Here is a 22,655-nt window from a genome sequence, read left to right on the forward strand (position 1 = left end):
AGGCCCCAGGACCCAAAAATTTGGTCACAGTCCCATTTTCAGTGGGATGTAGACAAGAAAAAAACTAAAAACCTTTTGGTATTATTGTAACTTCTCTCTTTCCATATCTCACTGCAGAAATTTAATTTTAAAAACTAATAATAAATTGGAATGGATTTTTACATACTACGTTTATCTTTTACTCTTTAAATTGCATATTTTCATTTATTTGTAATTTGGTTTGAAAAATGTTTCCTGTAGACTGTTATAACAGTGTGACTATTCCTTATGTTCAGTTTTCTATTATCTCACATAAAAACTGTTCCACATGTTTATTAATTTAATAGAAAAGAGAAGAGGAAGGAACAGATTCCAGAGGAAGTCCAGCTTGTTCTTGCTCTTGGTGCTGCTGATGTGTGTGTGTAGCGGCGTTGGTTCGTTGGTTTGATACTGAGTTAGTTGGCTTCATCTCTTCGTTTCCTCTTGTTTCTCTAAAATAAACCACATGAACCTTTCAGTCAGCTGAAAAAACACTTTCACCGTCACCTTTAAGTTGCTGTGTCAACATGTCAGCAGAGTAGACTTACATAGTTGATTTTGTTAGTCCAGCCAGGGTTCTTCGACAAATGGATGAAAGCATGCAGTGTGGCCTCAGCATTATATAAACCTTTTAACTCTGGTGACAATGCTCTCCACTGTAGATGGACAACAAGAAAAGTGTCAGTCGCACACACCAAAGACAAAAGTTTAAATATCACAAATCGTTCCTGGAGGAACAAACGTTAACACTTTACTTAAAGTTTTATACATAAGGCTGACATTACGCTGTCATTATTAGTCATTAGCATGAATAAGGTGTCATGAAGGCTGTCATTAAGTGTTGTTTTGCTAAATTATGACATAGCACCTTTGAAGATATGTTGGCATTCTCTGGGTTAAGTGGAGGAATCTAGTGGGATTAGGTGGGGTTAGGGGTTAGGGCACAGTTCACCAAGGGCACCAAGTAGCCTTTATGGACCATATGAGGGGCCACCAGGAGCTCTAGTCACTAGCTACACGTGATAAAGTTTTAGTATTAATCTGCGTATGATTGAGAGGGAGATTTTTGGCCATGTTGTTGTTGATGTAATGTGTTTGTTGATGAATTGAATTGATTTTACTGATAATTTTAAATTATGTTCTTATAGATTTTAAGCTGTTGAATGTTTTCTGTTGCGCTTTTTGATCATGTAAAGCACATTGAGTTGCCTTGTGTATGAAATGCGCTATACAAATACATTTGCCTTGCCTTGCTATCTCTTGGTTGGGGTTGGACACAGCTAACAACCCAATTCGATGAAGAAAACACTGTTACTATAAGCACAGGGTAAACAAAATGCTGGAGCATAATGTGTACATATGATGCCCCCTTAACATTTCTGACTGCCCCCTCATATATGCCTGCCTACAACTGACCCTGATGACAAGAATGGGTAGATGGACAGGTAGATAGGGTAGCTTTGATGAATGGGGAGAATAGAATGATGGATAGATGGTTGGATGACTTGAATGGATTGACAGATGAATGGATAGAAGAATGAATGCCTGGATAAATCGATTAATGAATGTTCAGGAGCTAAAGTTGGATACATTATGTCTGGAGTTATGTTGCATCTTATTACATTTGCACTAAAAAGAGTGTATGCATTTTGCAGAGAAATTGATTCATTTTTATGGAGATTTATTTATTTATTTTTTTTACCTGTTTATGTTTTGATTCTTTAGTTATACTCTATATTGTACTTTTCAGTTAGATTGAAAGTACCTCATATTGTTACACAGTTCTACTTTGAGGAAGTAAGAAAAATTAAGTTCAGGATATCTAACAATTGTCTGAACTTTTTTTGTTGTTTTATTTGCACTACAAATAATGTATATATGTGTTATAGATTTTAGTGCTCAACAAGTATAATTAATTTTTGCCCAGTTGTGGCCTGTTGAGGGACAATAAATATCAAAGTTCCAAAAGATCTATTGTGTTATTTGTATCAATCCACTATATAAACATAATTTCTACATAAATGCATTTGATTGGATGCTAGTTTCACTTTGTCTTACAGCAACATTAAAATACTTTAGATTTGTGTACATTGTTTCTGTTAGTAATGTTTTGTATTGAGTGTCCATTTCATCATAATATTCAGATTTATCATAAATAATTGAACTTGCACATGTATTTGGATTTCCTTTAAAGAGGGATGGAGGTGGGGTCACATTTGAGCATTAAAATTTTACTTCAAATCAATGCAATAGTAACTTTCTGAAGTAGCTAGTTACTTTTATATTGTGTAACTGAGTAACTAGTAACTGTTTACTAAGGGTGCTTTCACACGCCTCTTTGCTCTGCATCATGCTTCGCTTCCTTGGATACTCCTGTCTTTTTGCGATATGTGAAATCTCAGCAAACAAGGAACTCTGGTCCTCTGAAAAATGTAGGTCTCGGTTCGGCTCAAGCAAAGCATGATGCGATGTTTAACCATGTGAGAAAACAACCAGGGCCAAACATAGGACTTTACATTGAAGCGCAATTGTAACGGAGCAACTCCATCAGTGACAACAGCAGCCACTGTGCTGCTGCGTGCCTCCCGTCACATTAACTGACACGAGCACGCATTCACAACCCAGCGCTCCAGCAGCACATATCCATCCATCCATCCATCCATCCATCTATCTATATGTCTATTTTCAGAGTCGCATTAGTCAGCACACAAAAAAAAAAAACACGTCACATTTCCTCACTCCCTTCTGTATTTCTCCCACATCATTAATTTATCATTAATTTATTTTACTTAAATCTGTTTCTCTAAACGGCTCTGAGCACTGACGAATGAGACGGAGCGGAGTCACCTCTGTGTTTATGTAGAGCATTAGCGCAGGTTGTGGCATCGTGTGATTATGGGTTATTTTGAATGATCATTAATGACTTTTCTGCTGGGAATGTTTTAGGATTTCCTTTGGAAAACATAGGAAGAGAAACCAAATATAGGACGTGACGGTGTGACTGTAGTAAAAGGGCAGCGCCACATTGTCACAGCATTGGGGGCTGAAGTATTCTGTCCAATCGGACACCAACCGTTTCGCCTGCGTGACGTAGTTCAGAAAGTTTGGTGCACTTGGCAAATAGAATGTGTGAAAGCCGGAGCAAATTAAAATGCAAAAAATGTTGCAGATTCACCTCCTGAATCACACAGAGTCCACCGGACTATATGTGTGAAAGCACCCTAATTACTATTTAAAAGTAACTTGCACAACACTGGGTATGTTATATATAATATGATATGAATAAAATATATATATTGTTAAAACGCAAAGTGGATTTTTAAAAATTTGTAATGTTTTATAATGAGCTAAAAGTTGTTTGTCGTAAAATAGTAACATGGGGATTTTCTAGGAAACGTGGAAAATTAAACGATTGAATAAATTAGGAGAAATAAAGTGTTGCATGTTGAAACTTAAACATTTCTGACCTTTTAAAGTGCCTGCTATTATCTTACCCTGTAATTAAAGTGAAACTGCGAAAATGTAAGATTTAAGAAGCTCTTTTCGAACTGGTAGCCCTTTGGACTACGCATACCTATGAAGTAGCTCAGTTTTAGAAAGGTTGGTGACCCCTGGGTTAGGGGTTAGGGTAACAAACAACACTTAATGACAGCCTTAATGAGACCGTATCCATGCTAATGACAGGTGTCATGTCATAATAATGTCAGCTTTTATGTATAAAACTTCAAGTGTTACTGAACAAACTAATTTACCCGTTCACCGAGGTGTTTGTTCACCACAGCGCTCGTCCTCACGCCCAGCTCTGCCTCCGCAGCTGCCCTGTTCTGTTTCAGGAAGAGCATGAAGGCGTTGGGGGGCTTTTTAATGTATGGCTCCTTTGTCACGATCACCTCATTTCTGGGTGGGGGGGTAAAGGTTGGGAGCTCAACATGGTGTACCACAGCTGGAATGGAAGGGATGGTTGAGGGGCCAGGATTTTGTTGGGGGTAATAATCCGCTTTCTGCAAGACGGTGTTGACTGTATGGTCCTCAATGTTTGGTGCCCCATGCCTGACATCATTAAATACCGTAGGGCCACTTTTACAGTGGCCCCCGTACTGGCCCCCATGCTGTTGGGCTCTGTACCTGTGCTCATCATAAGGAACCTGTTCCTGAAAAGCAGAACATCCATATTTTAAGAAGTATCAATAACACATCAACATTAAGTAGATAATTTTACAAAAAAAACGGGAAGGGGTCGTGTCCAGGTTCTTACCGGCTGAACATACTCCGGCTTTTTCCAGGCACACATCTGCTCATCAACAAACACAACATCCTCCAGACTCTGAGGGAAGAAAGCAGATGACATCATGTATTAGTAACAGGGTAAAATAATGTAAGCATTTCGATCAGTGATATTTACAAGCACTTTAAATGAGTCATGCAGAGAACCACAATAATAATATACATAACGATCTCATCAAGGATGGCATCAATCATGCAAAGTTAGAGAAAGAACAACTGAACCAAAGCTTTGTCTTTAAGGATAATGTTTCTATGAATAACTGCAATAATACTTCAACCAGTTGAAATTCACTGATACAATTATTATATATGAATATAGAGAATCATTTGCTATGACTCACTTCAGTTGAAGTTGGCTGTTGAACAGCAGGATGAGATGGAAATGGGGGGTTTGTGACATCCTGGAGCCCCTCCTCTGAACCCTGATGATGGAGACGCTTAAAATGCTTTCCTTTCCACTTCAAGAAGATTATTTTCTTCATAATGTCTAACATTGACAAATAGAAACATTAATGCACACGAACTGTGATCTATTGCAGTGTAATAATTCACAGACTATCCAAAGCTCAATAATAACATGGCTCACTGTAAAACAGCTGCTAACAGTTTACCACACTACATGCTAATAACTGCAGATATGAAAGACGTCTTATTTATGTCACTGTTACATTGCATTTCTCTGTATTGATAATTTCTAAGATGTTTATCTCGAAACCAAAACACCCAGGTCACTGTCACATTAAGTTTGGAAACATGATCACTTTAAAAACACTTACTTTGAGTTGATTTAAAAAGTGTTTGAACTTTTGCTGATGATACTTGAGAAAACCCCAACGTATTTTAAAGAGCGATGGAGACTTCTGAGGAGACTCCCTTGTTGATTAAAGCTCAAAAACTGAAGATAGAAGTTGTTCTATGCTGGAGATCAAAGTCAGCTGCACATCAAAGGTTGATATGGAACACCAAAATTTGGAACACTTGGTTTCTATGGCAACAAAAACCACAAGTGCCTTAACTTCTTTCTTCATTAAAACCCCTGTATTATTTGCAGAGGTGGACTTTGCCAACAGGCAAACTAGGCAGCTGCCTGGTGCCCCGCCCTCAGGGGGGCCCCCAACGGCTGACAAACTTTAATCAACAGTAATGTTTTAAAACGAAGCAATTGCAGTGACCTACCTTTTTAACTCTATTTTTTTTCTCTTGGTCTGCCTTAATCCTTCCTTAATATATACATTAAAATTAAAATAAAAAACCAACCCATGCAATTCTGGTGAACAATGTTATGTCTTTAGAAATACAAAGACAAATTGAATTGTCAGTGATTAATAAATAATGACACATATCTAAGACACATATATATTAACAGTCCATATATATTATGAGATTCAAAATTAAAAATACACTGTAGACTGCCAGTTTACCTCTTTAGCACTGTGGGTTATGAGGTTTTCAGATGGCAGTGGGTGATGACAAAAAAAGGTGGCGTAGAAGAAATCTTCAGGACAACTGAATTGTCATTTATTGTACAATCAAAGTCCTAAAACAGGATATCAAAAGAGACACCTGCTGAGAGTCTGCTGCCAAAATCTTGCAGCTCTGAAGCCCTTTTGATCAAGCAAGTGCCTATATACTTCAAGGATATGTCATCCAACGTGTGGTATTCATTCTAACATTAGCTCATACACTGGCAAAAAAGGTCATGCGGTCTGTGCAATAGGTTTGAGAAAAATAACCTATCAATCATTCTAAATGAGGGTCCCTCTTTGCTTGGAACATTTGGTCTAAAACGTAAGATGTTCTTCAACCATTATTGATATAACACACTGGGTTTCATTCCATGAAATCTCATAGTACACTTTACACAATTTATTTACTATGAAGACATACGTATATTTGAAACAGTGAACCTTAGTTCAAAACAGTATAAACCTTTAATATTGAAATGTTAAACTTTAATACACATCAGTTATTCGGGTGAGATTTGAATTGTCGACCCTCCTATTACAAGCCCAGCGTCCTTAACACTAGAAGTCCCAGGGATTTCTATATCCCCCCAGAAGTCCCAGAGCAGGGTCAAATGAACTCTAGGACCAAACTGACGACTCTGATGGCTACAATTTGCATCTATTCATTTGTAAATGAATCACCTGAGAAATCAGCAGGGGGGAGAGCCTGACTCTAACAATGGAAGTCTGGAATGTTAGGGGGAAGTGCCCTGGAAGCTAAAGTCACAATGCCCCGTTTATTAACTCGTTCTGCTTGATGCTGGGGGAGAACAAACACAGACTACAAACATTGAAAGAAACAGAGTCACCTCTTCCAACACACCTGATTCAAATGATTATCAGGCTTCTGCAGAGCTGGATGATCATTTGAATAAGGTGTGCTGATTAGTGGCCCTCGAGGACCGGAATTGGACACCACTGGAATACCCTGTTGTCATGCAACCTTTTGTGCTGTGGGGAATAAATAGCTGGCTGCTTCCACCTGCTGACACTCCACACTTATTCTACTCAAAATGCAGAGAAGATTTACCACTCAAGAAGCGTTGGAATTGATCCTGAACAAGGCAAACCCTTGTGACTCAGATGGGGAGGACATAAACCTTCAGCCAAATTCGGATTCGGACTCTGAGCTGTCTTCAGGTTAGATTTCCCAACATCCTATTTTCATTTCCTGACTTTATTTTTATTTAAAACCGAAGAAAAGAATAATTTGAATTTGTTCACATTGCAGATGACGAGACTGCTCCTCATCTGGAAAAGAGAGCTCGGTTGGATAGTGAGCCCACAGAGACGGCGAAAGAGGGCACAGTGTGGCATGAAGAACATGTGGGTACAATTCTCCGTTTCACTCCAATGGAACCGTAGGCTGCAGATGGAGAGCCAACAGCAAAGGCCAGAAGAAGAATCAGGAGTCGCCTTCAGAGCTTCCTCTGTTTCATTACTGTTGGCATGCTCCGTCCCATTCAAGAATGGACTATTCAGCATGCACGGCAAACGGAGCAGACGGACTGGTTCATGATCCTCCATGAACTAATGGCATTTATTTCTGTTATTATTTTGAGGGGGGTGACCAAGGTTCCATCTCTGCGTGACAGCTGGTCAGCATGCCTGGGAAACCCACTTATCACTGGAATTATGTCACGAAACCGTTTCCAAGACATCATGCGTCACCTACGATTTGATGACATGTTTACGCGCAGTGAGCGAGTGCAGACAGATAAGTTTGCTGCAATTTCGGATGTGTGGGGATCGTTTGTTACCAACTGCATCACATGCTACAACCCTGGTCGACACATCACAATTGATGAACAGCTTTTCCCATCGAAGACTCGCTGCTGTTTCCTGCAGTACATTGCAACAAAACCCGACAAATTTGGCATAAAGTTTTGGGTGACTTGTGATTGGAAAACAAAGTACATCTGCAATGTCCTCCCATATCTTGGAAAGGACCCCAGTCGTCCCAGTGAGGAGAGACTTTCTGAGAGTGTGGTGATGAAGCTGATGGAACCATTTATGGACAAAGGCAGGACGGTCACCACGGACAATTTCTTTACATCACTGACACTTGCACGACGACTGCTCAGCCGGAAAACCACCATCCTCGGGACAGTCAACAAGATTCGCCGGGAAATTCCTCAGTCAACTAGAAAGATGGACCGCAAGGAATTCACCACTCAGGTATGTTGTTGGTCTTTTTATTCCATCAACACCTCTGAGTGTGTCATTGTGTTTAAAACCGCTATAATAACAACAATTTCTTCTTTTTTTAGGTGTTTTCCACCACTGGTGCCACGCTGACGGTGTATGCGCCCAAACGAAAAAAGACCGTCTACATTCTCAGCAGCATGCACAGCGTGGTTGAGACTGAGGAAACCATCAAAAGGAAGCCAAACACCATCACCCAATACAACACCACAAAGTGCGGAGTGGATGTGATGGACCAGATGGTGCGGGAGTACAGTGTGCGCACAGGAACACGGCGATGGCCAGTCGCCGTGTTCTACAACATCATCGACATGGCGGCACTCAATGCACATCTGCTTTATCAAGCATGCACCGGGGTGCAGGAGAGACGGGTGGACTTCCTGGTTCAGCTAGCAAGAGAGTTGGCTAACTCTCATGTGAGTGAAAATAAGGCACTCAAAGAGCAACTGCGCCAACAACAACCGCCTACACCTGGCCCTGGGAAAAGGGCTAAGTGTCAGATCAACCATTGCTGCAAGAGCAATCGCGCAACTGTGCGATGTGTTCATTGCCACAAATACACATGTGGCAAATGTAGGAGAGAGATACCGTGGCAGTGCCAAGTATGTCACGAGTCTCAATAAGAGGATGAAGGAGATTCTTCTAAATATGTGCACAGTTGCTTTGTTATTATCATTATTTTTATTTATTTTGTTTTTTTTTTTTTTTTACACAAATAAAAACCATTGAAAACAAATCACAGTTGTTCTTTTGCACATTTCTCACACCACACTGTCATTAAAAATAAATAATTTTTGTGTTCTCTTTGGGTCAAATGACACCTCTCTGGGTTTTATAGGTAAAAAGTTCATTTGACACCTCTGTGGGACTTCTAGTGTTAACCAATAGCATTAGGCCACCACTCCACCTTTAGACCTCCACTTCACATAGTTTCCAATGCTTACAAAATAACTTCTCTCCTCAGAATAGGACTTAAACCATTGCGGTACTTTTCCATTTAGTCCAACCCACGCTTGGAATCTGTGCTAAATAAAAATGCGGTTCACAGTGTCAAATGCAGCACTAAGATCCAATAAAATGAGAACAGAAACTCTTCCTGAATCAGTGTTCAACTTTATGTGATTGATCACTTTAATCAGAGCTGTTTCTGTGCTGTGACAGAACCAAAGCCTGACAGAAATGTATCAAAGACTCTGTTGAAAGTTAATAACTTAGTTGGTTGAAGACCAGCTTCTCAATGATCTTGGCCATGAAAGGAAGGTTGGTGATTAGTCTTTTCCAGTATAGAAATAGCAGTTAATTATCTGACACAAATCAGTCACAATTGACTTTAAAACAGGTTTAAACAGTTTCTTCTATATTGTATGTTTCTATTACAACAGAAGTTCTAGACTTGTGATCAGGGGCCTCATTTATAAACGCTGCGTACGTACAAAGAAAGCATACGCCACATTTAAACAAAGTTTGGGATTTATAAAAAAAACCTGATGAGATAATGTGCGCACCTCCACGGCTGCTCTGACCTTGCCGTACGCACAAAATCATGAGAAACGGGAAACTCAGACGCCAACAGGAGAAGAATGAAATTAAAGACAGCTCTGTGAAATTCATAGAATTTGTGTGAAATAATCAAACGCATTGAACATTTCACAACACATTATTTGAAGAATGCATTTGCAAAGACGGAGGAGGAAAAAATTATACTGACACCCCAGGGAGTGAGTGACGTGCGCGCGCCTACAAATACAGTTTTATATCATTAATAATAATAATAATAATAATAATAATAATAATAATAATAATCAAAATCACATGATCATTGCGCAAAACTACCGATCAATTGGCTATAAAAAGGAACACTGTTAAGGTTAGGTAGTTGGACCCCCAAAGCAGAGACTGAGAAGTGGAGGATTTGCACAAAAAAAGCTTTATTTCCAAAAAGGGTAGATGGCTGTGGTAGCAGGGAGCTGGCTGGCAGGCTTGTAGACGGGATTTGAGACATGGAATAATCTGGCACTGAAGCAGAGTCAGCCCAAGTGCTTTAAAGCCCACTGATTGGCTAATCACACCCAGGTGTGAGACTCCAGGAGCAGCAGAGGAGCCAGCCACGCCCCCTGACACACACAGCCCTGGAAACAAACAGAAAGGGAGGGGGAGGCAGAGCAGGCAAAACACAGGGACCTAACAGTACCCCCCCCCTCAATGGACGCCACCCGGCGTCCTCCCAGGCCGGTCAGGATGCAGGGCGTAGAAATCCCGGAGCAGATCCGGGTCCAGGATCAAGGACCGGGACACCCAAGAACGGTCCTCTGGCCCGTAGCCCTCCCAATCCACCAGATACTGGAAACCACGCCCACGACGCCGTACATCCAAAATCCTGCTCACATCAAAGGCAGGACCACCGTCAATGATCCGGGGGGGAGGAGGGGGCTCGGCTGGAGGGCTGAAAGGACTCAGAGTCACCGGTTTAAGCAGCGACACATGAAACACCGGGTGAACCTTCAAAGACTGGGGCAACATGAGTCTCACCGCAGCAGGATTGATCACCCGATCAATCTCGTAAGGCCCTATATATCTGGGGGCCAGCTTACGAGAATCCACCTGGAGGGGGAGGTCCCTGGTGGAGAGCCAAACTCTGTCACCAGGCTTGTAGTCCGGGCCTCAGAACCGACGGCGGTCGGCAATCCTCTGGTCCGAGCGGCAGTCCCGAGAAGAGGGCGGCCCGGACCTCTTGCCAGACCCGCCTGCCCGACGAAGATGGTGTTGAATGGATGGAACAGAAACCACTGACTCCTGGGACGGGAAAAACTGGGGGTTGAAAACCATTATAGCAAGCCATGAACGGAGACATACCCTACAGATGAAACCCAGAGAATTATGGGAGTATTTCCAATCCACGGAAGATGTGTAGACCAGGAGGCTGGGTAACGCGCTGTGACACATCGCATGGCCGACTCAAGGTCCTGGTTGGCCCGCTCCGTCTGGCCATTGGTCTGTGGGTGAAATCCTGACCGACAAACTTGCAGAAGCTCCCAAGGCATGGGCAAAAGACCTTCCACACCCGGGAGGCGAACTGGGGACCTCGATCAGAAACAATGTCCTGGGGTATTCCGTGCAGTCTGACAACATGCAGAACAAGCAGATTGGCCGTCTCGAGGGCAGACGGCAATTTAGGCAATGGAATGAAATGTGCACATTAGAGAAACGGTCCACAATAGTGCAGATGACAGTGTTACCCTCCCGACGGCGGCAGGCCGGTAACGAAGTCCACTGCTATATGAGACCACGGGCGACGAGGAATGGGGAGTGGCCGGAGCAGCCCAGCTGGAGCACGGTGAGAGGCTTTGCTGCGTGCACAGACAGAACAGCAGCGACGTAGTCCTTAGTATCTGAGGAAATCGAGGGCCACCAGAAGCGTTGCTGGACAAGGGTCAAGGTGCGATGAAATCCTGGATGGCATGCCAACTTCGAGTCATGTCCCCATTGAAGCACCTTAGACCGAGCAGAAGGGGGTACAAACAGGAGACCTGGTGGACAAGCCTCGGGTGTGGGGTGACCAACCTGAGCCTCCTGAACGTCCCTCTCCACATCCCAACTGGCTGCCCCAACAATACAGGCGGGTGAGATAATTTCCCCACACTTATCTTCCACCGGTGCAGAAAACCTTCGAGAGAGAATGTCCGGTTTGACATTACTTGATCCTGGGCGGTAGGTAAGGGTGAAGTTAAATCGACCCAAAAAGAGTGCCCACCGTGCCTGGCGGGCGTTCAATCTGCGGGCAGAACGAAGGTAAGACAAATTCTTATGGTCAGTCCATACCACAAAAGGCTGGGCCGAGAGCTCCAGCCAGTGTCTCCACTCCTTCAGCGCCAGAACCACGGCCAGTAGTTCACGATTGCCCACATCATAGTTTCTCTCAGCAGGATTGAGCTGACGGGAAAAGAAGGCACAGGGATGGAGCTTGTGGTCTGAAGTGGAACGCTGGGAGAGGACAGCACCGACGCCAGAATCGGATGCATCAACCTCAACGATGAACTGAGCTGTGGGATCAGGATGGGAGAGGACAGGTGCAGAACAGAAAAGGTTCTTTAAACGAACAAAAGAAGCCTCTGCTTCAGCTGACCAAACAAAGGGGACTTTAACAGATGTCAGTCGAGTTAAAGGTGCAGCGACTCTACTGTAGTCGCGAATAAATCTCCTATAAAAATTAGCAAACCCTAAAAATCTTTGTAGAAGCTTGCGACTTGTAGGAGTGGGCCAGTCATTTACTGCCTCGACCTTGGCAGGATCGGACCTAATCTGTCCTTTCTCAATAACAAAACCAAGAAACTGAACAGAAACGGCATGAAAATCAATTCTTCTCCGCTTTAACGTAGAGTCTGTTCTCAAGAGGCGCTGAAGGACTAGCCTACATGCTGGATATGTTCTTCAGGTGTGCGAGAAAAGATCAAAATATCTTCCAAATAAACAAAAATAAATCTGTTTAACATGTCTCTTAAAACATCGTTAATCAAAGCTTGGAAAACTGCTGGAGCGTTAGTCAATCCGAAGGGCCATTACTAAATACTCAAAATGTCCCAAGGGAGTATTAAAGGCAGTCTTCCACTCATCTCCCTCTTTAATCCTAACTAAATGATAAGCGTTGCGAAGGTCCAACTTAGTAAAAATAGAAGCCTCCTGCAAGGAACAAAAGGCAGAGTCTAAGAGAGGGAGAGGATACTTGTTCTTCACAGTAATGTCATTTAGACCCCTGAAGTCAATACAGGGGCGGAGTGACTTGTCCTTCTTGTCCACAAAAAAAACCCAGCACCCACAGGAGAGGAAGAGGGCCGAATCAGTCCTGCAGCTAACGATTCAGTGATATATGTCTCCATTGACTCCCTTTCTGGTTTTGAAAGATTATAGAGTTTACTAGTGGGTAAAGGTGCACCTGAAACCAGTTCTATGCTGCAGTCATAGGGTCGATGAGGAGGCAATGATACGGCTTTGTCCTTGGAAAACACCTCCTGGAGGTCGTGGTATTCACTAGGAACAGATGAAAGATCAACAGGCTTAGGGCTTTCATAGTGTGTTTTAGTAGAGGGAATGGCAGAATGGAGACAGTGTATATGGCAGAACAGACTCCAATTGATAATAGATAACTTGGACCAGTCTATGTGCGGATTATGCATCTTTAACCACGGGAGACCTAGAACTAATGGGGTTGAAGGAGAGTCAAGAACATAAAGGGAGACAGTCTCATGATGGTTACCAGACAAGAGGAGGGACACCGGAACAGTACGGTGAGTCACAGTGGCAAGCGACCGGCCATCTAAGGCAAAAACAGACTTAGGACTAGGGAGGGGCTCCACGGGAATGTTGCACTGGGAAACAAACGAACAGTCAATGAAATTGTCATCAGCCCCTGAATCGACTAAGGCGAGGAGAGGAAAAGAGTCCTTGTTAATGGTGACAGTACCTGGAAGCTGAATACGTCGGGTGGAGGGATCAGTGGGTGTGTGGCTCACCAGGACCCCCCCTGTGGCTGATGAGCAACCTCTTTTGGCCGAGTTGGACAGTTTGCCCGAATGTGTCCTGCCTGACCACAGTACATGCAGAGGCGTTGATCCAACCGACGTTGACGCTCCTCTGGACTGATAATCCTACCCAGCTGCATGGGCTCCCCAGGGAAGACGGGAGTAGAACTCTGAGCAGGACCTGCAGGGAATAGCTCTGCAGAACGGGGAGAGACTGGGGCAGCTTGAAGAGGTCTTGAGTTGGGGAAAAAACTACGTCTGCCTGACCTTTCCCTACGTCTCTCTCGCAGTCGGTCATCTAATCTTATGGCTAAAGATATAAGCTCATCTAAAGTGTCAGTCTCATCACGCGCTGCCAGTTCGTCCTTGACCTCTTCACTTAAGCCCCTAAGAAATACCCCCTGAAGGGCCCTCTGATCCCAACCACACTCTGCAGCTAAGATGCGGAAATCAATAGAGTAGCTAGAAACGGAACCTGAACCCTGGCGTAGAGAAAGGAGACGGCTACTAGCCCCTTTACTCAGTAATGGGTGTTCAAACACCTTACGCATCTCAGCGGTAAATGAATGAAGAGACATGACAAACTACTGAGCCACTGTTAGCTACAGCCACTTGCCCAAGCAGAGGCCTCCCAGCTAGCAGACTCATTATAAAAGCACTCTAGCTTGGTCCGTAGAATACGTTATGGTGTTTGATCAAAACAATCATGATGATGAAGACATTGACTACATGTCCCTGGCTCACCTGAATACCTAGACGGAGTGGGGATGAATGGTTCACGGGGCTGGGCAGGTGGGTTGTGTGGTGGAGCCGGAATCAAGGCAGGATCTGAAGCAGGTGGCGGAGCAGAAGCCTGGGCAGGAATTGGAGCAGGTGCGGTGATTGAGGTCAGGTGAGTAGCCATTTGTCCAACCTGATTGTTGAGTTCTGAGACGTTTGTAGAAAGTCTGGAAATGGCGTCCATGATTTCTTTAAGAGCCGTCTCATGCTGTCCAACTCTCAGACCCTGTGAACTGAGGGCCTTTTTGAAGCGTTCAGCCTCTGCGGGGTCCATATTTGGCCAGATTATTCTGTTAAGGTTAGGTAGTTGGACCCCCAAAGCAGAGACTGAGAAGTGGAGGATTTGCACAAAAAAAGCTTTATTTCCAAAAAGGGTAGATGGCTGTGGTAGCAGGGAGCTGGCTGGCAGGCTTGTAGACGGGATTTGAGACATGGAATAATCTGGCACTGAAGCAGAGTCAGCCCAAGTGCTTTAAAGCCCACTGATTGGCTAATCACACCCAGGTGTGAGACTCCAGGAGCAGCAGAGGAGCCAGCCACGCCCCCTGACACACACAGCCCTGGAAACAAACAGAAAGGGAGGGGGAGGCAGAGCAGGCAAAACACAGGGACCTAACAGAACACACTCTAATGCGTAAAGATGCACAGTGGCTTATCTGGCGCAGAGACTGGCGAGCACTGTAGGCAGGACCCCACCGTGAGGACAAGGTGCTGCGGGAGGGACGACAAGGCTGCAGAGGGAGGAAGACGATCGAGTTGCTGCAGAGTTTAATCCCACATTTTCCCACATGATCCATTTTCTCCTCCGCTTTTATGACAATCGTTTATTTTTCACCTGTCACAGTCTGATGAGGCAATATGATCTGCCTTTCTTTTTTTTCATTCGTATTGTTCACTGTGTCACCAAATTACACTCTCCTGCGTGTGTCCACCTCAACAATTAATACCTCCACCTCACATTGAGTGAAATTTGTTTTATTTGCTCGTTTTCCTCCTCGGTCCGCCATGAAATTTGTATTAATGAATATTCATTCAGGGAATTCACCTGACCTTTTATGGGCACCAAATAGGCGGTGCAAGGTGTTTCTTCACGTGCGCCAACCTTCGAGTTGATTGTGATTTAGAAATGGAAACAGGCGTACCTAGGCACACTTTTTTAAATGAGGCCCCAGGACCCAAAAATTTGGTCACAGTCCCATTTTCAGTGGGATGTAGACAAGAAAAAAACTAAAAACCTTTTGGTATTATTGTAACTTCTCTCTTTCCATATCTCACTGCAGAAATTTAATTTTAAAAACTATAATAAATTGGAATGGATTTTTACATACTACGTTTATCTTTTACTCTTTAAATTGCATATTTTCATTTATTTGTAATTTGGTTTGAAAAATGTTTCCTGTAGACTGTTATAACAGTGTGACTATTCCTTATGTTCAGTTTTCTATTATCTCACATAAAAACTGTTCCACATGTTTATTAATTTAATAGAAAAGAGAAGAGGAAGGAACAGATTCCAGAGGAAGTCCAGCTTGTTCTTGCTCTTGGTGCTGCTGATGTGTGTGTGTAGCGGCGTTGGTTCGTTGGTTTGATACTGAGTTAGTTGGCTTCATCTCTTCGTTTCCTCTTGTTTCTCTAAAATAAACCACATGAACCTTTCAGTCAGCTGAAAAAACACTTTCACCGTCACCTTTAAGTTGCTGTGTCAACATGTCAGCAGAGTAGACTTACATAGTTGATTTTGTTAGTCCAGCCAGGGTTCCCGACAAATGGATGAAAGCATGCAGTGTGGCCTCAGCATTATATAAACCTTTTAACTCTGGTGACAATGCTCTCCACTGTAGATGGACAACAAGAAAAGTGTCAGTCGCACACACTAAAGACAAAAGTTTAAATATCACAGATCGTTCCTGGAGGAACAAACGTTAACACTTTACTTAAAGTTTTATACATAAGGCTGACATTACGCTGTCATTATTAGTCATTAGCATGAATAAGGTGTCATGAAGGCTGTCATTAAGTGTTGTTTTGCTAAATTATGACATAGCACCTTTGAAGATATGTTGGCATTCTCTGGGTTAAGTGGAGGAATCTAGTGGGATTAGGTGGGGTTAGGGGTTAGGGCACAGTTCACCAAGGGCACCAAGTAGCCTTTATGGACCATATGAGGGGCCACCAGGAGCTCTAGTCACTAGCTACACGGGATAAAGTTTTAGTATTAATCTGCGTATGATTGAGAGGGAGATTTTTGGCCATGTTGTTGTTGATGTAATGTGTTTGTTGATGAATTGAATTGATTTTACTGATAATTTTAAATTATGTTCTTATAGATTTTAAGCTGTTGAATGTTTTCTGTTGCACTTTTTGATCATGTAAAGCACATTGAGTTGCCTTGTGTATGAAATGCGCTATACAAATACATTTGCCTTGCCTTGCTATCTCTTGGTTGGGGTTGGACACAGCTAACAACCCAATTCGATGAAGAAAACACTGTTACTATAAGCACAGGGTAAACAAAATGCTGGAGCATAATGTCTATTTTCAGAGTCGCATTAGTCAGCACACAAAAAAAAAAAACACGTCACATTTCCTCACTCCCTTCTGTATTTCTCCCACATCATTAATTTATCATTAATTTATTTTACTTATCTGTTTCTCTAAACGGCTCTGACTGACGGATGAGACGGAGCGGAGTCACCTCTGTGTTTATGTCGAGCATTAGCGCAGGTTGTGGCATCGTGTGATTATGGGTTATTTTGAATGATCATTAATGACTTTTCTGCTGGGAATGTTTTAGGATTTCCTTTGGAAAACATAGGAAGAGAAACCAAATATAGGACGTGACGGTGTGACTGTAGTAAAAGGGCAGCGCCACATTGTCACAGCATTGGAGTCTGAAGTATTCTGTCCAATCGGACACCAACCGTTTCGCCTGCGTGACGTAGTTCAGAAAGTTTGGTGCGCTTGGCAAATAGAATGTGTGAAAGCCGGAGCAAATTAAAATGCAAAAAATGTTGCAGATTCACCTCCTGAATCGCACAGAGTCCACCGGACTATATGTGTGAAAGCACCCTAATTACTATTTAAAAGTAACTTGCACAACACTGGGTATGTTATATAATATGATATGAATCAAATATATATTGTTTAAACGCAAAGTGGATTTTTACAAATTTGTCATGTTTTATGATGAGCTAAAAGTTGTTTGTCGTAAAATAGCAACATGGGGATTTTCTAGGAAACATGGAAAATTAAACGATTGAATAAATTAGGAGAAATAAAGTGTTGCATGTTGAAACTTAAACATTTCTGACCTTTTAAAGTGCCTGCTATTATCTTACCCTGTAATTAAAGTGAAACTGCGAAAATGTAATATTTAAGAAGCTCTTTTCGAACTGGTAGCCCTTTGGACTACGCATACCTATGAAGTAGCTCAGTTTTAGAAAGGTTGGTGACCCCTGGGTTAGGGGTTAGGGTAACAAACAACACTTAATGACAGCCTTAATGAGACCGTATCCATGCTAATGACAGGTGTCATGTCATAATAATGTCAGCTTTTATGTATAAAACTTCAAGTGTTACTGAACAAACTAATTTACCCGTTCACCGAGGTGTTTGTTCACCACAGCGCTCGTCCTCACGCCCAGCTCTGCCTCCGCAGCTGCCCTGTTCTGTTTCAGGAAGAGCATGAAGGCGTTGGGGGGCTTTTTAATGTATGGCTCCTTTGTCACGATCACCTCATTACTGGGTGGGGGGGTAAAGGTTGGGAGCTCAACATGGTGTACCACAGCTGGAATGGAAGGGATGGTTGAGGGGCCAGGATTTTGTTGGGGTAATAATCCGCTTTCTGCAAGACGGTGTTGACTTTATGGTCCTCAATTTGGGGCCCCATGCCTGACATCATTAAATACTGTAGGGCCACTTTTACAGTGGCCCCCGTACTGGCCCCCATGCTGTTGGGCTCTGTACCTGTGCTCATCATAAGGAACCTGTTCCTGAAAAGCAGAACATCCATATTTTAAGAAGAATCAATAACACATCAACATTAAGTAGATAATTTTACAAAAAAAACGGGAAGGGGCGTGTCCAGGTTCTTACCGGCTGAACATACTCCGGCTTTTTCCAGGCACACATCTGCTCATCAACAAACACAACATCCTCCAGACTCTGAGGGAGGAAAGCAGATGACATCATGTATTAGTAACAGGGTAAAATAATGTAAGCATTTCGATCAGTGATATTTACAAGCACTTTAAATGAGTCATGCAGAGAACCACAATAATAATATACATAACGATCTCATCAAGGATGGCATCAATCATGCAAAGTTAGAGAAAGAACAACTGAACCAAAGCTTTGTCTTTAAGGATAATGTTTCTATGAATAACTGCAATAATACTTCAACCAGTTGAAATTCACTGATACAATTATTATATGAATATAGAGAATCATTTGCTATGACTCACTTCAGTTGAAGTTGGCTGTTGAACAGCAGGATGAGATGGAAATGGGGGGTTTGTGACATCCTGGAGCCCCTCCTCTGAACCCTGATGATGGAGACGCTTAAAATGCTTTCCTTTCCACTTCAAGAGATTATTTTCTTCATAATGTCTAACATTGACAAATAGAAACATTAATGCACACGAACTGTGATCTATTGCAGTGTAATAATTCACAGACTATCCAAAGCTCAATAATAACATGGCTCACTGTAAAACAGCTGCTAACAGTTTACCACACTACATGCTAATAACTGCAGATATGAAAGACGTCTTATTTATGTCACTGTTACATTGCATTTCTCTGTATTGATAATTTCTAAGATGTTTATCTCGAAACCATAACACCCAGGTCACTGTCACATTAAGTTTGGAAACATGATCACTTTAAAAGCACTTACTTTGAGTTGATTTAAAAAGTGTTTGAACTTTTGCTGATGATACTTGAAAAAATCCCAATGTATTTTAAAGAGCGATGGAGACTTCTGAGGAGACTTCCTTGTTGATTAAAGCTCAAAAACTGAAGATAGAAGTTGTTCTATGCTGGAGATCAAAGTCAGCTGCACATCAAAGGTTGATATGGAACACTGAAATTTGGAACACTTGGTTTCTATGGCAACAAAAACCGCAAGTGCCTTAACTTCTTTTTTATTAAAACCCCTGTATTATTTGCAGAGTGGACTTTGCCAACAGGCAAACTAGGCAGCTTCCTGGGGCCCCGCCCTCAGGGGGCCCCCAACGGCTGACAAACTTTACTCAACAGTAATGTTTTAAAACGAAGCAATTGCAGTGACCTACCTCTTTAACTCTATTTTTTCTCTTGGTCTGCCTTAATCCTTCCTTAATATATACATTAAAATTAAAATAAAAAACCAACCCATGCAATTCTGGTGAACAATGTTATGTCTTTAGAAATACAAAGACAAATTGAATTGTCAGTGATTAATAAATAATGACACATATCTAAGACACATATATATTAACAGTCCATATATATTATGAGATTCAAAATCAAAAATACACTGTAGACTGCCAGTTTACCTCTTTAGCACTGTGGGTTATGAGGTTTTCAGAAGGCAGTGGGTGATGACAAAAAAAGGTGGCGTAGAAGAAATCTTCAGGACAACTGAATTGTCATTTATTGTACAATCAAAGTCCTAAAACAGGATATCAAAAGAGACACCTGCTGAGAGTCTGCTGCCAAATTCTTGCAGCTCTGAAGCCCTTTTGATCAAGCAAGTGCCTATATACTTCAAGGATATTTCATCCAACGTGTGGTATTCATTCTAACATTAGCTCATACACTGGCAAAAAAGGTCATGCGGTCTGTGCAATAGGTTTGAGAAAAATAACCTATCAATCATTCTAAATGAGGGTCCCTCTTTGCTTGGAACATTTGGTCTAAAACGTAAGATATTCTTCAACCATTATTGATATAACACACTGGGTTTCATTCCATGAAATCTCATAGTACACTTTACACAAGTTATTTACGATGAAGACATACGTATATTTGAAACAGTGAACCTTAGTTCAAAACAGTATAAACCTTTAATATTGAAATGTTAAACTTTAATACACATCAGTTATTCGGGTGAGATTTGAATTGTCGACCCTCCTATTACAAGCCCAGCGTCCTTAACCAATAGCATTAGGCCACCACTCCACCTTTAGACCTCCACTTCACATAGTTTCCAATGCTTACAAAATAACTTCTCTCCTCAGAATAGGACTTAAACCATTGCGGTACTTTTCCATTTAGTCCAACCCACGCTTGGAATCTGTGCTAAATAAAAATGCGGTTCACAGTGTCAAATGCAGCACTAAGATCCAATGAAATGAGAACAGAAACTCTTCCTGAATCAGTGTTCATAATAATAATAATCACATGATCATTGCGCAAAACTACCGATCAATTGGCTGCAACACCTGTAGCTGTTATAAAAAGGAACACACTCTAATGCGTAAAGATGCACAGTGGTTTATCTGGCACAGAGACCGGCGAGCACTGTAGGCAGGACCCCCCGTGAGGACAAGGTGCTGCGGGAGGGACGACAAGGCTGCAGAGGGAGGAAGATGATCGAGTTGCTGCAGAGTTTAATCCCACATCTTCCCACATGATCCACATTTTCTCCTCCGCTTTTATGACAATCGTTTATTTTTCACTTGTCACAGTCTGATGAGGCAATATGATCTGCCTTTCTTTTTTTTCATTTGTATTGTTCACTGTGTCACCAAATTACACTTTCCTGCGTGTGTCCACCTCAACAATTAATACCTCCACCTCACATTGAGTGAAATTTGTTTTATTTGCTCGTTTTCCCCCTCGGTCCGCCATGAAATTTGTATTAATCAATATTCATTCAGGGAATTCACCTGACCTTTTATGGGCACCAAATAGGCGGTGCAAGGTGTTTCTTCACGTGCGCCAACCTTCGAGTTGATTGTGATTTATAAATGGAAACAGGCGTACCTAGGCACACTTTTTTAAATGAGGCCCCAGGACCCAAAAATTTGGTCACAGTCCCATTTTCAGTGGGATGTAGACAAGAAAAAAACTAAAAACCTTTTGGTATTATTGTAACTTCTCTCTTTCCATATCTCACTGCAGAAATTTAATTTTAAAAACTAATAATAAATTGGAATGGATTTTTACATACTACGTTTATCTTTTACTCTTTAAATTGCATATTTCATTTATTTGTAATTTGGTTTGAAAAATGTTTCCTGTAGACTGTTATAACAGTGTGACTATTCCATATGTTCAGTTTTCTATTATCTCACATAAAAACTGTTCCACATGTTTATTAATTTAATAGAAAAGAGAAGAGGAAGGAACAGATTCCAGAGGAAGTCCAGCTTGTTCTTGCTCTTGGTGCTGCTGATGTGTGTGTAGCGGCGTTGGTTGTTGTTTGATACTGAGTTAGTTGGCTTCATCTCTTCGTTTCCTCTTGTTTCTCTAAAATAAACCACATGAACCTTTCAGTCAGCTGAAAAAACACTTTCACCGTCACCTTTAAGTTGCTGTGTCAACATGTCAGCAGAGTAGACTTACATAGTTGATTTTGTTAGTCCAGCCAGGGTTCTTCAACAAATGGATGAAAGCATGCAGTGTGGCCTCAGCATTATATAAACCTTTTAACTCTGGTGACAATGCTCTCCACTGTAGATGGACAACAAGAAAAGTGTCAGTCGCACACACCAAAGACAAAAGTTTAAATATCATAAATCGTTCCTGGAGGAACAAACGTTAACACTTTACTTAAAGTTTTATACATAAGGCTGACATTACGCTGTCATTATTAGTCATTAGCATGAATAAGGTGTCATGAAGGCTGTCATTAAGTGTTGTTTTGCTAAATTATGACATAGCACCTTTGAAGATGTTGGCATTCTCTGGGTTAAGTGGAGGAATCTAGTGGGATTAGGTGGGGTTAGGGGTTAGGGCACAGTTCACCAAGGGCACCAAGTAGCCTTTATGGACCATATGAGGGGCCACCAGGAGCTCTAGTCACTAGCTACACGGGATAAAGTTTTAGTATTAATCTGCGTATGATTGAGAGGGAGATTTTTGCCCATGTTGTTGTTGATGTAATGTGTGTTGATGAATTCAATTGATTTTACTGATAATTTTAAATTATGTTCTTATAGATTTTAAGCTGTTGAATGTTTTCTGTTGCGCTTTTTGATCATGTAAAGCACATTGAGTTGCCTTGTGTATGAAATGCGCTATACAAATACATTTGCCTTGCCTTGCTATCTCTTGGTTGGGGTTGGACCAGCTAACAACCCAATTCGATGAAGAAAACACTGTTACTATAAGCACAGGGTAAACAAATGCTGGAGAGCAT

At 42.0% G+C, this 22,655-nt stretch overlaps 2 protein-coding genes across 3 annotated transcripts in view; both read right to left on the reverse strand.

Moving 5' to 3' along the window:
• Positions 1–406: 406 nt before the first annotated feature.
• Positions 407–19,311, reverse strand: LOC114454340 (transcription factor 7-like 1-A). 2 transcript variants are annotated; one of them, XM_028434732.1, is made up of 6 exons: positions 19,206–19,311; positions 4,644–4,789; positions 4,274–4,342; positions 3,771–4,169; positions 567–674; positions 407–470 (listed from the first exon to the last, which is right to left on the reverse strand). In XM_028434732.1, the coding sequence occupies exons 2-6, from the start codon at positions 4,782–4,784 to the stop codon at positions 435–437; spliced, it is 753 nt and encodes a 250-aa protein (XP_028290533.1). In that variant the 5' UTR covers positions 4,785–4,789; positions 19,206–19,311; the 3' UTR covers positions 407–434. The 2 variants fall into 2 exon arrangements, with proteins under 2 accessions (XP_028290533.1, XP_028290532.1); XM_028434731.1 differs by lacking the exon at positions 19,206–19,311 and adding an exon at positions 5,079–5,189.
• A 2,403-nt stretch (positions 19,312–21,714) lies between these two features.
• Positions 21,715–22,655, reverse strand: part of LOC114454341 (transcription factor 7-like) — a 4,348-nt gene continuing 3,407 nt past the window's right edge. Inside the window, exons 4-5 of the mRNA XM_028434733.1 lie at positions 21,860–21,967; positions 21,715–21,763 (exon numbers count right to left, since the gene is read on the reverse strand). Coding sequence (XP_028290534.1) covers positions 21,728–21,763; positions 21,860–21,967 — 144 coding nt within the window. The 3' untranslated portion in view covers positions 21,715–21,727. The remainder of the gene's footprint in view (positions 21,764–21,859; positions 21,968–22,655) is intronic.

Source organism: Gouania willdenowi, chromosome 20 (genome assembly GCF_900634775.1).
Source record: "Gouania willdenowi chromosome 20, fGouWil2.1, whole genome shotgun sequence".
NCBI lineage: Eukaryota > Metazoa > Chordata > Actinopteri > Blenniiformes > Gobiesocidae > Gouania > Gouania willdenowi.

What these genes read in the sequence shown, in the direction of transcription:
- LOC114454340 (XM_028434732.1), bottom strand. Translation starts at nt 4,784, where the DNA reads ATGAAGAAAATAATCTTCTTGAAGTGGAAAGGAAAGCATTTTAAGCGT. An exon ending in AACAGCCAACTTCAACTGAA is followed by an intron (nt 4,343 to 4,643) that starts GTGAGTCATAGC and finishes TTCTTCCCTCAG; the next exon opens with AGTCTGGAGGATGTTGTGTT. An exon ending in AGCCGGAGTATGTTCAGCCG is followed by an intron (nt 4,170 to 4,273) that starts GTAAGAACCTGG and finishes TCTGCTTTTCAG; the next exon opens with GAACAGGTTCCTTATGATGA.